The 16746-nt window shown below is 37.7% G+C and overlaps 1 protein-coding gene across 2 annotated transcripts in view; it reads left to right on the top strand.

Annotated features, from left to right (window-relative positions):
* The window catches only part of LOC136864213 (ubiquitin-conjugating enzyme E2 H), a 115660-nt gene that overhangs the window by 12662 nt on the left and 86252 nt on the right, over window positions 1-16746 (top strand). For both annotated transcript variants that reach the window (XR_010859286.2, XM_067140923.2), the window contains exon 2: window positions 12181-12257. Coding sequence is in view for 1 of the 2 variants with exons in the window: in XM_067140923.2 (XP_066997024.1) it covers window positions 12181-12257 (77 nt within the window). In the remaining variant the exon portion in view is untranslated. The remainder of the gene's footprint in view (window positions 1-12180; window positions 12258-16746) is intronic.

Raw genomic sequence — 16746 nt, forward strand, 5'->3', positions numbered from 1 at the left:
TTAATCAGTTTGAAAGAAATGAAGGGAGAATTATAGAAGAGAGACGCGATTTATTTGAAGAATTAAGCGATGTTTCGTTCCAGAGAAGATTTAAATGGTGAACAATTGGAATGCCCGACTGGGAGAAACTGTCCTATGTCGCCTAGAAATCGTCTTTTAATAGCGCTGCGGTTCTATGCAACTGGAACATTTCAAGGAGTGATCGGTGACGTCTGTGATGTTGAGAGAACAACTGTATGCCGCATAATACACAAGGTTTCTGATCTACTTGCGTCGTTATCGCCACAGTTCATTCAACTTTCACTTACGCAGCGAGAACAAAGAGAGGTTATGGAAGGGTTTCATACAATAGCTGGGTTCCTTGGTGCATTGCGTGCGCTGGACTGCACTCATGTGCGAATACAGTCTCCCGGAGGTGAAAATGGGGAGGTATTTAGAAATAGGAAAGGTTATTTCTCGCTAAACATGCAAACTGTGAGCGATTCGAACCTCACGATACGAGGTATTGTAGCAAGATGGCCAGGGTCGACTCATGTTAGCACAATATTTCACAATTCTCGGCTGAGAGCGCGTCTCGAGACGAGAGAAATAGCTAATGGCTATATTTTGAGTGGTGGAGGTTACCCATGTAAATCCTTCCTCCTTACACCTGTTCAGAATCCCACCTCCCCAGCAGAACAACGATATAACAGAGCCCATATTGCCACAAGGAATGTTGTCGAGAGACAATATTGTGTGTGGAAAAGGAGGTCTCCTTCCATGTCTTTCGGACTTCGATGTAACATTCAAAACTTGTCGAACATTATTTTCTATTTTAAGGAGTCGATAACTTGCTTGCGCTGTCTCAAAATGTAAACACGAGGGACAAGTGACTGTCAAAACGATCACTGCCGGCTGGATAAACTAAAGACAAGTGACTATCGAAATGATCACTGCTTCCTGAATACTACTTCGAATTTCTTCTGAGGGGAATAATAGCGAGAAAATCAAGCGTCTAGAAACCGCGGTAACGAAACCGGGCGATAGTAATGGTGCACTGCTTTTACGACAATACCACGGTAAAAGTTTTACCATGGTTTCGTAAAGGCTGATAATTACCGAGCTTGGTGCACTCGGGCGTTAGTGGGATAGAATGGTTCTCTCTGTGCTTGGCTGCCTTCTCCCCCCTACATTTTCTACATTTTTCTACTTCCTGATAAGGATTAGCAGTCTTCTGGGTGGACTGAACTTGGCTGTACCACCTCAGCTAGGCCGCCCCATGTGTGGAGAAGCATATTTATATTCCATATCACTGTCCTCAAGGAACAGGCTGGGGCGAAGTTTTACCTTGTGCTACACAACATTAGTACCATGAATCACGAGTTACATCGCATATATCTAGGCGCAGTATGACTGTTGTTTCTTTCTTTCTCGCAGACGTGATCGCGCGGTGTGCAGAACTGTCAATATCAAATCAAAATCGCTTCATTTGTAAATGAGGTGTCTACCTCAGTGGCAAATAGTACACAAAAACACATTATTATCGAGCACGGCATCTTAAATTAAAAAGAGAAGACATTTTCCTAAAATTCAGTATTATACAATTTACACTAACAATTTTTCTATTAAACACAACAACTCATCCTTAATAAATTTATATTATTTACAAAATTCTACTCAGGATATCTTCTGTACTTACAAACATAATCAACTCATATACAGTATGTGGAATTACTTCTAATAATATTATACAGCTGCTATAAGATTTAAATTTACATTGCTCTTTTTTTTTTTTACCATTTTGGTACCTAGCAAGCATAACAACCTTTTGCGTCTTAACCAGAGCCCCTTTTGCCACCGCTTTTCAAGTTCCTGAAAGGCCTTCACAGCTATCTTAGCGATCCCAGGACCCTCGGAAGTCCCCACTGTACTTCACCGCTACAGGAAGTCCCCTACTTCGGCTGTTCAATCTCCATAGACTAGGGGATAGAATTACTGTAATTTATTCACAAAAATTCTGTATTTACAATAACCTGCACAAGTCAAATGCCCTCTTAACATTTCTTTTCTCTTTTTCTGTTTATTCTTTTCTTGACTATCTGTACAAATTTTGGAAAAGGATCCCCGGGTAAACTGTTCCACTCCTTCACACCCTTCCTAGTGAATGAAAATTTACCCCAATAGTTTCTGCTAAAATACATTCTAATTTTATACTTGTCAGCCCTGCCGATGTAATTATTTTCCAACCGAAGCCTCTCATGGATTTGCCCCTTGCTTCCTCTCCTGTATAGGCTCTATATAATTCTTTAAGTCTAGTTTCCTCCCTTCTCTTATTTATTAAAGTTTCCAACCCAAGTTCTTCTAACATTTCTGATACACCACTTTATCTCCTGAAATCCCCTGTTACAAATCTTGCTGCTTTCCTCTGCACGTCATCTATTTCATTTATTAGGTATTACCGGGCAAGTTGGCTGTGCACGTTGAGGCGCGCGGCTGTGAGCTTGCATCCGGGAGATAGTAGGTTCGAATCCCACTATCGGCAGCCCTGAAGATGGTTTTCCGTGGTTTCCCATTTTCATACCAGGCAAATGCTGGGGCTGTACCTTAATTAAGGCCACGGCCGCTTCCTTCCAACTCCTAGGCCTTTCCTATCCCATCGTCGCCATAAGACCTATCTGTGTCGGTGCGACGTAAAGCCCCTAGCAAAAAAAAAATAAAATTATTTGATATTGCTGGTAAGGATCCCAAACACTGTCTGCATATTCCAGTAATGGACGAACCATACTTAAGTAACTTTTCTCTTTTAATTCTTTGTTGCATTCTTTAAGTAGCCTCATTATGACGTATAACGATCTGTATGCTTTCCCAACAATGCAAGTATGAAGAATGAGATTTCCACCTAATCAATACTTTATTACAAAATGTTTAAAGTTATCTACATTAAAGCTGATAGATTATAGTTTCCCAACAATGTCATCAACATGACCCTTCTAGTGCAAATTACTTTCAAATCTCACACCTACTGTAGGTATTTGCAGTTGCCATCTTTTGGGACAATTACCTCATCCAAAGTATGTTTAAATTCTTTCTTTAAGCTCCTGTTTGTAAATGTTGTAACAGTTGATTTACCTCCGTTAACCTTCATATTATTCTCTTCAACCCATTATTGAATGCTGTCAAGGTCCCTATGTAAATCTGAACAATCCTCAATGTTTTTTATTTCCCTATAAACAGTTATATCATTTGCATACAATCTTATTTTTGATGATATATTGTTCCCTAAATCGTTTGTGTATACAGTATTAAGAAAAGTAATGGACGGATTATACTACCATGTGGAATTCCCTTCCAGACTTTCTCTTCTTGTGATACATGATTTCCTACTTTTACTTTCTGAACTCTTGAATTTAAAAATGTTCTTCTCCAACGTATACGGTAACCCTTATGTCCAATTGTATTCCCTCCAGTTTCTTTAATATTATTTCATGTTCCACTCTGTCAAATGCTTTGAAAAGGTCTATGGCTATGCAATCCAACTGATCTGATAAGTCCTGCTGAAATCCCACCAGTTGTGCCTCACAAGAAAATTTCTCGCTCTATCCATACTGGCTCCGCATGAACCAATTTTTCTCTTCACATACCCCTCTAATATACTTTGCTATTAAACTGTAGTATTTTACAAACTACACTGGTCAGGCTCACTGGTCTGTAGTTATCAGGTTTCCTTTTATTACTCTCCTCTATATATTGTTATTATTATACAGGGCCTCTCATTCCTTTCATGTTACACTATTATTTATGACATATTCAAAGAGAAATTTTAAATAAGGCACTGTGTACCACCCCATTGTCTTTAATACCTCCCCAGTAGTTTGATCACTCCCTGCTGCTTTTCCTTGCTGAAGCAATTGGATTTCTCTGATAATATCCTAATTTATGAATGAGAAGCTTCTTGTTTCCTTATGTGCCTCTCCCTCTCTATCTTCTGTTTTGGTTTCCAACTCCTGACAATCTTCTTCTGAATCTATTATTTCCCTACTAAACTTGCTTTCTCATCTGTTGAATACAATATATCAAGTAAATGATATTACATCAGTCTTAGGACTAGTTACAGCCACTTAGTGGCCATCTTCAGCCAAATAAAAATTAAACATTATGTGATAACTAAAACATATGTATACCAGACAAAGATAATGTTGCAGGAATAATTATAACATTAAAATACATATAACAAAAATTTTGATTATAATCTTATCATAATATGATGTCTTTAAGTTGATTTAGGACCACAGGCAAAGAAGTAATCTCTAATGTCTGATGTAGAACATCCACTGACACGCAGGAGGAAGCAGGCAGGCCATGTAAACAAAGGAGTGGGTAGGGAACAAGCACTTGTAGGAAGCAGGATTTCTCTGAAAATATTCTCATTTCTGAATGAGAAGCTTCTTGTTTCCTTCTGTGCTTCTCCCACTCTGTCTTCTGTTTCTGTTTCCAACTCCTGACAATCTTCTGCTGAATCGATGAATTCCCTACAAGTTGGTAGATTTACCCGACACAAAAGAACTCCTGCAGGACAAAATTCCTCACCTTGTTCTGAAAAGCAAAAAAATAATTTAGTTGTGCGTAAAACCAATAACATTATTATTATTATTATTATTATTATTATTATTATTATTATTATTATTATTATTATTCCAACTGCTTTTCCTATACCTGGATTTGGCCTTGTTTTACGGCCGGATGCCCTTTATGACGCAAATTCAGTGTGGAGGGATGTAATCACTATTGGTTGTTTCTATGGTGGTTGGTAGTGTAGTGTAGTGTGGTGTGGTGTGGTGTGTTGTCTGAATATGAAGAGGAGAATGTTGGGACAAACACAAACAACCAGTTTCCGAAGACAGAAGAATGAATCAAATATGATTAAAATCCCCGACTGAACCCAAGGTCTCAGCGCTTACCATTCAGCCAAGGAGTCGGATTATTATTATTAAATGGGTTTAAGTGTCAAGTCCATTTGTACCCAACATTAACACATTCACTCCCGTAGGCGCCTTAATGTGTTTAAGAGCAGCCTATGTGCGGAACCCTATCCGAGTTAAGGTGTTTAAGGTCGCGTGATGTAAACGTTGCTTCGAGTATAGCGCTAAATTTGTACAAAGTCATAGTTCATGTTGAAAATCATAGATGGCATATAAATGAACAGTCACTCACCCTTACTACCTGAACAGAGGATACATTCCAATGCTGTCCTTTTTTCTTTGAGTAAATACGGACCTAAGGCAGTCATGTTATTCTTGTGAGGGTGTGTAGTGAAGTGAGTTATTGTGTCGCGATAGCATGACAAGTTACAAACACAGTATACAAAGTGAGGACATTGAAGACATACTACTGAACTATGATTCTGGTGATGAACTCATCCCTGATTTCAGTGATAGCGAAAGCAATTCCGATGATGATTTACCAGACTAAGGGTAAAGTGAAATTCAGCACATTCAAATAACCTATATGCATCCGTTTTATTGCCCGCCTTGAATATATGCCATCAGACGAACCGTTACGCAGAACAAGTTATTAGCGCAGCACCGCGTCCATTCACTAAATAGGCCTATTCTATTTTTCAAATGTGGAAACCGGTCAACATAAATGAGATGAAAATGTTTTTAGGACTAATATTTGTAACCGGAATAATTCAAAAACCGGTTCTGAAAATATGTTGGACAGAGGACACTATTTTCGGCTCGCCGAATTTTTCGAAAACTATGGCACGAACCCGGTTCGAAAACATATTGTCATTTTTGCACTTTAACCACAGCAGTCATGAGGGGAATCCTGATTGGCTATGCAAAATTAGGCTGATTCTCGAATGGCTCAGCGACCAGTTTTTATACAGTAACATTTATTGTAAAATAGTGTACTGTAGAGATGAAGGGATTTAAAAAGGCTGGGCTGGAGGTTTAAATCACCCGCTGAGGAGCTTGTAGTCAACGTATTAATTAGTAGAGCCCGGATTTCCATGCACTGTCAAATCTCAAAATATGCATGCATTCATACATTATCATGTAACAAAACTTGCGCAATAAACTGGAAAATATCCGCTATCAAAATTCATTTCAACATAGTTACATTTTCATTTCCTTTTGAAAAATCTTACAACTGATATTTCTACAAACGATCTTGAGTCACGTTTATTTGACAGCACATTCTATACAGAAAGTTATATTTCTCCATCACAAAAAGTGGCAGGTGCATACCTAAATGAAGACAGTAGGGATATAGTAGGTCAAATTTTACATCTTTATCTGTTGTTAGCTTGACAAATTCAAAATAGTTATTTGGAAGGATCACTTTGTTCAGTTTATCTCTAGCTATCACACCTACTTCTCCGTGCATTGATTGCAAACACATTCAAATGTCTTCAATAATTGCTAACGATTGGACATGGGGTAGACCTGTAGCTTCCAACCTCGTTATCACAGCAGGCAATTTGCAAAAATTTGATTTTATATAAATCAAGTCTTGCTGTATATTGTTTTTATTGAATGCCACCTGCGCATCTTTAATGCAGGCAACGCCATATACTGGAAGACTGTCTACGACCTAAACCAGAAATAATAATTCAATTAAGCAGTATTACATCTAATCGTGGCATTAATTTAATTTATGATAAATTAGAAAAATTAAATAAGTTTACTATTTAACCTATGATCCAGATTAACTATTTCTTACTGACTTAACCGCTTCAAAATTATAGCAGTAAAAGATTGTCGTATTTAGACAGATAGGCCCTACTGCGTTTTGTTAAAATAGGCTGTGGTGGAAAAGGCAAACTGGCAAGCTCTCTCTATATACAGTAACATGAACAGGAGATTTCAGGAATACCTTTAATATTAAAAAATATTGGTAGTATATGATTAAGAATAAAATTATCGCTTTTCAGTACAGTACATGATTTAATTAAACCTAGAGTTTATTCGACACTACTGATATTTTATGCATTTATTTACTTTCTTTATGGAAGAAATCAGTGTATTCATGTTTTCATACTTAAGACGTATTGTTTCCGTCACACGATGCAGCGCTAAATATGTAACATGTCTTAAATTGGAGTAAAATACTTCAAGGGCTTCACCGGCCTTTCACCAAGTATGGCGCTGCATCAGTCAATAGTAGGAGAACCCTTTCCTTATCTAAATTATTTGGCCAAAAGTTCCTGAAATATCAATAAAAGGATTAAAATTCATTTACATTTTAAAACACGACACAAAATTTTGTATGGTAATTTACTAAAATTAATGAGACAGCTCACTCTTTCCTTCGTTGAAGAAGTTGGGAATTGAAGAATATTCTTTTGTAAAACTTTGCACTATGAATTTTATCTAAAACTACTTGGTGGTAAAATCGTAAATAAAATACTATTCATGAAAACAAAGTAAGTTTGATAATATATCCTTTCAAAGATGAATTTCTGGTTTTCACTTACAGTACTAGTGCATGTGGTATTGAAAGTTATTTTTCAAATCCTGAAGGTTGTTGGATCTGGGATGATATGTTGCGTACACTCTTCAAAAAATGATTCCAATATCATTTACCGAGCTCGATAGTTGCAGTCGCTTAAGTGCGGCCAGTATCCAGTATTCGGGAGATAGTAAGTTCGAACCTCACTATCGGCAGCCCTGATAATGGTTTTCCGTGGTTTCCCATTTTCACACCAGGCAAATGCTGGGGCTGTACCTTAATTAAGGCCACGGCCGCTTCCTTCCCACTCCTAGCTATTTTCTGTCCCATCGTCGCCATAAGACCTATCTGTGTCGGTGCGACGTAAAGCAACTAGCCAATATCATTTATGCACCAAAGTCAGAAGGAAAGTCATATTATGCAATGTAAATGTCCAAATATTTGCTATTAAATCCAAAAATCTTCCAAATATGCATTATGCATGAATTTTCTCATCATCATCATCATCATCATCATCATCATAATATTACAGTTCCAGTTTCCCGGGTACCAATGCCGAACCTCTTCCATTGTCTTATTGAGATACGTTGTGTTGTTAATGATGTCCTCCAGTGTCCCTCCCCGATCTGCAATGTCCATCTTTATGATGTCCATCCAGTTCTCCTAAATAGCAGAAACATTCAAACTTGCATGGAAAAAGAACGGATATTGGGACTTGCCAGTTTTCAAGCTTTATATTTGCACCGAGTAGAGCATCACATTAATCCATAAAAATGGCTTTGGGCTTGACTTGCCTGGTGTTGTAGAAATAAATGTTTGGACACATTCCGTTTTGGTTTCTTCTCATAGTTTTATTTTCGGAATGTGTAAAACTGAAGTTTTATGTTGATCAACTTGAAACATTTTTGAACATTTAATTTGGAAACAAATTTTTTTTTCCCTTACAGGTGTGTTTTCCAGAAATAGTAAAATTAAATTAAGTTAAATTGCCAGAGGCACGGGAATGAAGCTCTAGCCAACAGGTACTGGGTTAAATAAGATAAAAAGAAATGTAGAATCTACAGAGAAAGTGAAGAGACATTGAGACACCTAGTAGACAAGTGTACATGGATAAAAAGAAAAGATGGAAGAATTCGCCAAGACGACGTATTGCGTGAAAGACAGGGTGGAGAAATGTGGATGAGAGAAATCTTAAACCAGTGAAAAAATGCATAAATTGTTTCAGTTTTTGTATATACAGGATGTATCCGTAATGATGTTCCAAACCTTCAGGGATGATGGAGGGCGGCAAATGGATCAATTTGAGATAAGGAACCATAGTCCGGAAACATTCGAGCCAAAATATATTAATAATCCAAGTTGTTTAATGACTGTCCATTCTTAAGACACTGGGGTGTAAGAATTTCGTCCCGCAGTAGTTCTTTAACATGCCGGGGTCGTGTGAAAAATATTGTGTAGGAGACACCTGTCAAGACTGAAGAGGATCTCTTGGTGATAATTCTTGGTGCCTGCGACGCTGTTTAAACGACACCGGGGATATTCAAACAGATACGACAGAACTTTTTGCAACGATGCCATGCCTGTATTTGTAAGCCACTCTCTCAGTAACATGGTGTCACAGAAGTGTTATTCAAGTTTCGTTTAGTTAATTTAGTAATGCACAGTTTGGTTTACTTTATAGCAATTTGTACTGGGACACTTCATTTCTAAGAATTACAGCCTTCCATCTTACGTCATTGTTTATTCCAACAACAGATAAGAAAGTGCTTGGCTAATTTGATTATAGAACCTTTATGTAACTAACTTTGGTTGTCAGGTAGAATGCCAAGAATACATTCTTTTTCTCTCCTCCTCTCAATAATAGACATATAATATGGTAAATCAGCCACAAATTCTGTAAACCAACATTCATGAAACTCACTGTCATGCAGGTTAATATCATTTATGCACCAAAGTCCGAAGAAAAGTCATATTATGCAATGTAAATGTCCAAATATTCGCTATTAAATCCAAAATCTATGAAGTGTTTACATCCGTTTATTAATATTATTATTATTATTTACATAGTTATGTTCGGACGATCATATTATTCGTGAGCTTATGTCATGAAATGTGCTGTCTACATATTAATATGATTTATTCAATGTAAGAACACGTAATTACTAGTATATAATTTATTGTTACTTGTATATATGATTTATAATCCACTACAATATTGTGCAACACACTGTAATACCAAGAATAACGTATCTTTGGCACTAGATAGTTGTAGAAGCTTCCTTACATTGTAACCATGCTATTGTGCACTGTAGAATTTACAAGAAGATATGTTGTGTCATATCCTTCTAGAAGCTGGCCAGGCAACATATATAAGAGGCAGAGAGGAGTTGTTTTGATGAGACTTCTGTGGAAGTCGTGCTACCGAGTGTTTGAAGTATGTGAATTGGATTTGTTGAGTTAGTAATTGACGTGCATTGGTTGCAGTCTTCTTATTCTTCATGATAGGCAGTTGTTAAAAAACCTACAACCTATTTTCCAGTCAGTGACCGGGTCAGACATGGAATGAACGAAGCCCCCATCTTGCTGTGAGGATAGGAATTGTGCTGGTTGCCTGGGCCTGTCGCACTCCTCTGGGGCAGTGATTAATGACTGACAGATGAAATGATATTGGAGTGTGTTGCTGGAATGAAAGATGACCGGGAAAACAAGAGTACCCGAAGAAGGACCTGTCCCGCCTCCACTTTGTCCAACACAAATCTCACATGGAGTGACCGGGATTTGAACCACGTGTCCAGCGATGAGAGGCTGCCGCCTGAGCCAGGGAGACTCGGAGTTGTTCAAAATGGTGGTTTATTGATGTGTGTTTAATGTGGAAATAATTTGTAAATAAACTAGTACCGAGCTTGATAGCTGCAGTCGCTTAAGTGCGGCCAGTATCCAGTATTTGGGAGATAGTAGGTTCGAACCCCACTGTCGGCAGCCCTGAAGATGGTTTTCCGTGGTTTCCCATTTTCACATCAGGCAAATGCTGGGGCTGTACCTTAATTAAGGCCACGGCCGCTTCCTTCCCACTCCTAGCCCTTCCCTGTCCCATCGTCGCCATAAGACCTATCTGTGTCGGTGCGACGTAAAAGCAACTAGCAAAAAACAGATAAACTAGTGTACGCAACTGACAGCATTTTGTGTGCATCTTTGGTGATACTTCATACATAATGTGGTAACGAGCCTTAATTTCAATATCAGAACCACATTGGGTTATGTTCATGGAGAAAATACATTTGTATTCTTCCGTGTTACAGAATTGTAGCGTAACTAAATACATGACAAAGATATCTCCTGTTCTAGACAAGTCAAAACCGGTCTGTCGTTGACTTTGTCGTTCACCATTGAGATAACCAGGTCTCAGTGAGAGTAACTTTGAGTAGTGCTCTACTCAGATGCGAAGTGAACTAATTTAAGACCTCAGACGTTCAGACCTCTTCCGATGTAAAGACGCTCTGATGTAAAAGGCCTTCTCTGATGTTAAGTAGTTAAGCTATTCAGCTATTAAGACCCCTACGAGCTTGGTCGTTGATGTATATAGGCTCCAAAGTCTCCATCTCTCATATCACATGGTCCAGTAAGATCTCATGTTCCATCCCTTCTCCAATCCATCGCTGTCTATATATCATCTTGTTTCATAACGTTCATTCACATAGGTTGAAATTTCATGGGCAATCAAAGCGTAATGTAGCAAACTTCGAAAAGTAGGAGTTATCAAGTTATAACCGTCTCTTCAGAATATGGAAGGGCTAAGCAGTCTTGCAATCTAGATGAAGTCCTTTTCCTAGTAAAGGGCTAAAATTAGCATGGCGTGACCGGTCGCCTGACCTCGGTCTACTGGAAATTTACTGCAAGCTGTTGTTACAGGTGATGTTGTAATACCTTACTCAAGAATCAGCTTGTTCAGAATTCGTTATTGTCATGATACGAAGAAATGAGAAGATATGAAATGGATGACTAAAAACATGTTCTGTTCTTCTTTTCCCTGGCCTTTTCCCCAATTTCTTGGGATAGGTAGATGTGGGTGGGTTTGGCCCAGTTTTATGGGTGAATGCCCTTCAGATATTTCAAAAAACTATGAGCCAAAATAAATTTCAACAAATAATTACCTACATGAAAAGGTTAGTAAAATTCTGACAGTTTACTCTTTTCTTGTGATGATGCAGAGCACAGTTCTCTGCAAAACGTAAAGAATTTTACCTTATTTTCTTGACACAGCACAAGCCCAAAAGCCTGTATCATGTCTATAAGTACGGCTGTGAGAGCATCAATGGCAACATATGAAAAATTGCACTGTGTGCATATTAATCTATAGGCCTATATTCTAGAACCCTGATATCCATCTTTATTTGCATTAACTATATTGTGATTGAAAAATAAATTTTTTTTGTTAGCGTTATGTTTACAAAAAGTTATGTCACGATATGAAGAACGTTTGAACAAAAATAGAGAATATGTGAAAAAGTAGTTGAATGTGTGTATATTCAGATGAAACATCAATTGGCCAAAAATATTTAGTACTTTATATTCCATTGCAAAACAGTCCTTAAAACAATAGCCCTCATATTTTGTGAAATAAATTAATTCAGTCATAGGTGATATTGGTTTACTTTCTGAGCATCCAATTTCTTTTCCTTACCATTGAAGTTTATTACTTTTGTTTTTACATACATCTACTGATACTATTCTTTAACTGTTTCTCAGTATTGAGAGTAAACATGAAGTTACTATCTTAGGAGGTCTCAACGAATTTTCAGTAAAATTTTATGGACCACGAGGCAGTAAGTATATTCAAAATGTTAATTAAATTTACTGTAAATTTAGTTTGTATGTTTGTTATTTTTGTAGAATTCACCTGAAGTGTTAAATAATTATGATTGCCAGCAACAGGAATACAGTCAACTGGCTTTTGTTTAGAGGATGTGTGTGTGATTGATTCAGTTCAGAAAAGCAGTAATTTCAATTTGAAACTAGATTTCTGATGTTGTAAGCTAATGTCTAGAAACTAAACATACTTTCCTGCTTATTTACACAGGGAGATTTTTACTGTTCCTTGATCACTCATTGCTAGAACCACTGGTGACTGGCCATCCCAGCGCTTTTTTTTGTAGTCCCTGCCCTTGCCTACTGACAGATAGAATGTATGGTCCATTGTAATTATTGTTGTTTATAAAATGTACCATATAGGGTCGGTCTTATAAACCCAGACTGTCCAGTAGCATTTTTACTCTGAGGCCCAAGCAGCTGTACGGGAAGCGTGCACATAGTTCTTGATCTTGTAAAGAGCGTGCACATGTTCGACCTAGCATCAGTAGCCAGGCTGATTCTAACTGTTAACATGGTGAGAGACGGTTATCATTGCAACACCGTATTTTTGTATGTAAAAGTTATTTTACGCACGAGTCGGCTCGGCGGGTATGCGATGCATTTGTTCAGTAATTTCCTGGTGAAGTGCCAGTTTCACATAAAATTAGCACAAGAAGTAGAGGTTATGGTTTCTTCTGCACACAGAGCTTAAAGCTGTTTCACATCAAACCATACAGGTTTATATGGGCCCATTGTTTAGATCCAGCCACAAGAGTGAGATATTGTGAGTGGTATCTTGCCTCATTCAATTATCATTTATTCGACCCACAGCTTGTGTTACTTTCGAATGAGGCCTGGTTTCATGTAAATGGTCGTGTGAACAGTCATAACTCTCGCTATTGGTGTGCAAAAAATCCTAATGGTGTTTATGAAGTCCCTCATTATGAAGGATGACAATTCTTCCAATTTCGTATAAGATTGTATACGTGCTTAAAGCAGGGCGGCCGCGTGCGACGTAAGTTGGGCTGAGGCAGCTGCTGTAGTGCAGAGTACAAAAACACTGTGCGCTCGGTCTGGGTTCATAAGAGAGACTCTGTACATCGGATCTTTCTTGTTTATGGAATATCCTAGTAGAATTGGTGCATATACTTCTAGTCTTCATAATATTTCCCAATAATATAAATAGTTTGACAAAATCCAAAATGGGACATCTGTTCCCAAAACTTTTTAAAACTTGGTACCATGAGAACATCTTAATACGTTCGCCTCCCGTGATGGACAGTGTTCGATTATATCTGACTTGTCCCATCTCCCATAGTCTACTATGGTCGATTAGTGGATTGAGGCTCAAGGAACTATAAAAAAACCTCTTTGAACACTGTTTTATTTTATTTTATTTTTGCAGCACATATCTGATGGATAGCACTTGAATCTGAATATTTGTATCTGATGTCTTTGTGTTCAAGAATACTGGACGACTTATTCGTTTGCTCATTTTGGAAAAGTTTTGCGCACGTTAGTCGCAGCAATATGTTAAAGAGACGTGACATGTTACCTAAGCAAAAATCTCAGAATTTCTTGGAAAAGAAGTTTAGATGAAAGAAAAGTGGTTTATCCTAATTCAGAACATGAGCTTATTTCATCGCATTAGGCAATATATATACAATATATTGCACTCTAAAACAGTATTAGAATGTAAAGTTTGCAGCATTCGGTGCCTCTTTAAGTTAACAGTCTCCTTGTGGTTAAGATTTACTATGCTCAAATCAAAGAGTCATTCTTATTAAAATTTCCTGGATGAGCAATGTAATGGTACAGTTTGTTGCGGGAGTACATGTGTTGTGTGTACCGTAATTTATTTTGATGTCTTAATATTGCAATTGCAGCTATGAACTTCTAAATATTATATTTAGTAGCCCATTTGCAAAACCAGCTATGTGCGTAAAATTACGAAAATGAGATAATGGTATCCCATGTTGCTTTATGATCCTGGCTTCCAATTTAGGTATGTTTCAGGTTCCAAAACTAGCTATAATAGGTTTAAATTTGACATAAAAAATGGCAAACGGTTGCAAAGCCTGCTAAATTGACAGGCCATTGTTTACGTTTACAAAACCTGCTATATGTCTATTAACTAACATGGCTGTCCTTCGAGGAGAGTTGCAAAACCTGCTATTTTTCTTTCCATAAGAACAGTATTGCACTCCTCTTTGTCAAAGAAAATAATGATAAAATGCTTATTTCTATTGTAGATAGTTAGGTGAGCTGTACTGCATAGTGTAGAGATTCAGGTGTGAAATTCTGCTTGCAATTGTTTCTCTTGCTCGCCAATTTTTCTGAGTTCATTGTTGTGGATGCTGCCTACAAGCTGACGGAATTGTAACACATATAGGAGAAGATCCCCTTGCTGAGGATTGGAAAGTATATCCAGATGACATTCTTTAAAACCATGGACAATGGCATTTCCGATTAGAGAAAGCAAAGAGATTAACAGTCACAAGAAACAAAAGCAATAAATCTCTCCTAGTTCGAGGAGAACCCTTCTACAATTCTGACATAGGTGAAACAAAAAGTTTGTACGGAAAATGGAAGAATTTTAAGATTTCTCACAGCCCTGATATCTCGAGGGGTGTTGTTGTGAAATCGGCTAAGATCAAAGATATTAAGAGACTTCTTGTTCTTCACTTTGGAGAAGCATGAGGCAGTAATCCATATTTGGAATTCTATGCCGATGTCTTTGCAGAACTCAAAGTTTGAATGAAGATGCAGATGATGATCATCGTGATGACACTTTGGACTTTGAACTAATGGAAGCTGATGAAACAGACATAACCTAAACCCCTTATTTTGTTGTACTTTGATACTATATTAACACACACAGAATTATTCTGAACTGTGTATGTCCTTTACGTTTTAATATTCTCCCTTCTACTCGGTATGTTCTTCCATTACGTGTGTATAGCTCAGTTACCCTATTATGGGTTCCTGGGCACACAGGTATCAGTGGAAATGAAGAAGCTGACAAACTAGCGAAACAGGGCTCAATGGGTTCCTTCATAGGACCAGAGCCCTTCCTGGGAGTGTCACTCCGAAGTGTGAGACTGGCAATATCCCAATGGATAAACCAGTCTCACCTAGATATTTGGAAGAGGTTAACCATAGCAAGACAGGCACGTGAACTTATCAAAGGGCCTAGTCAAAGCTATAAAAAGGTCCTAATGAATTTGAATAGGACCAGAATGAGAATGGTAGTTGGACTGTTAACAGGCCACAATACCTTACAGAGACACCTACACATCATGAAAATCACTCAGGTAAGGAGGAGGAGACCTCCGCGCATGTGTTATGTCAGTGCGAGGCTTTTGCAAGCGCTAGACATCGATTCCTGGGCTCACATTTTGTGAGCCTGGAGGACATCAGGAATGCCGAAATCCGGACACTGGTATCCTTTATAGGAGCACTAGGGCTGGACTAGGCAAACCCGTTCAAGGGGCACAAAGGGTCTTCATAGACCTACGTGTGGAGCTCTGCGAAAACAGGGCTCACCCATTTCTTATCTATCTATCTATCTACGTGTGTATGCATTATGGATTGTAATGTACTCAATACATAACTTCATGCATCAAAAGTGTGTGATTAAACTCCACCACTACAATAATTGTAGCTGGTTTTGCAAACTAGAACTGCCACTGGAGTTGCAAAACCTGCTATGCGAACAACACAGTTGCAAAACATAATATATGCAAATGAAATATATTTTACTAACTTGTTTTCTACCCATCAGATATTTCAGAACTTTGGTACACATATTACAATCATGTTTACCTATAGTTTATAAAAACAGTCAGCCCTGTATCACAATTCTGTTTTATTAGTTTTTCCTGATTTCTCACGAATTGCCTATCTAGCACATAGCTGGTTTTGCAAATGGACTACTCATATAGTTAACTTTCAAATTAAAAGATATATCAGCATTTTACTTACAGTTTTTAACTTTAGAGGCCACACCCACCAAATACTATAAATTAAGTTAAAAACAAATATTTTCTCAATAGCTAGAAACTCAATTAAATTAAAAATTGGTATGATGTAGTAATAATACCCATTGTCTCTGTAAGTCATAATTCAAAGTGTAATCAAGATATGTAGAATAAAAAGTCATGGAAGATGGCAGAGCTTAGGAAGAAATGATTTCTTCGCTCTTCTGAATGAGTGTTCATATAAAGAAGGTCATTAAACTTCACACTGTCTTATGCTATTAAAACACTGTAGATTACACTGTTTTCTTATTTTATTATTAAAAACACTTTGAAAATGGGACAAAATGTAAAACAGACATCCTGGCAAAAACAGGACGTATGATTACCTTGGATGAGGTGGACTCTTGCTTAAGGAAATTTAATTTTTTTATATAGGAATCTCCCCCGTGTGAATCGTCACCCTGAGATGAAGGCTTGCATGCCC

This window comes from Anabrus simplex, chromosome 2 (genome assembly GCF_040414725.1).
Source record: "Anabrus simplex isolate iqAnaSimp1 chromosome 2, ASM4041472v1, whole genome shotgun sequence".
NCBI classification, from domain to species: Eukaryota; Metazoa; Arthropoda; class Insecta; order Orthoptera; family Tettigoniidae; genus Anabrus; species Anabrus simplex.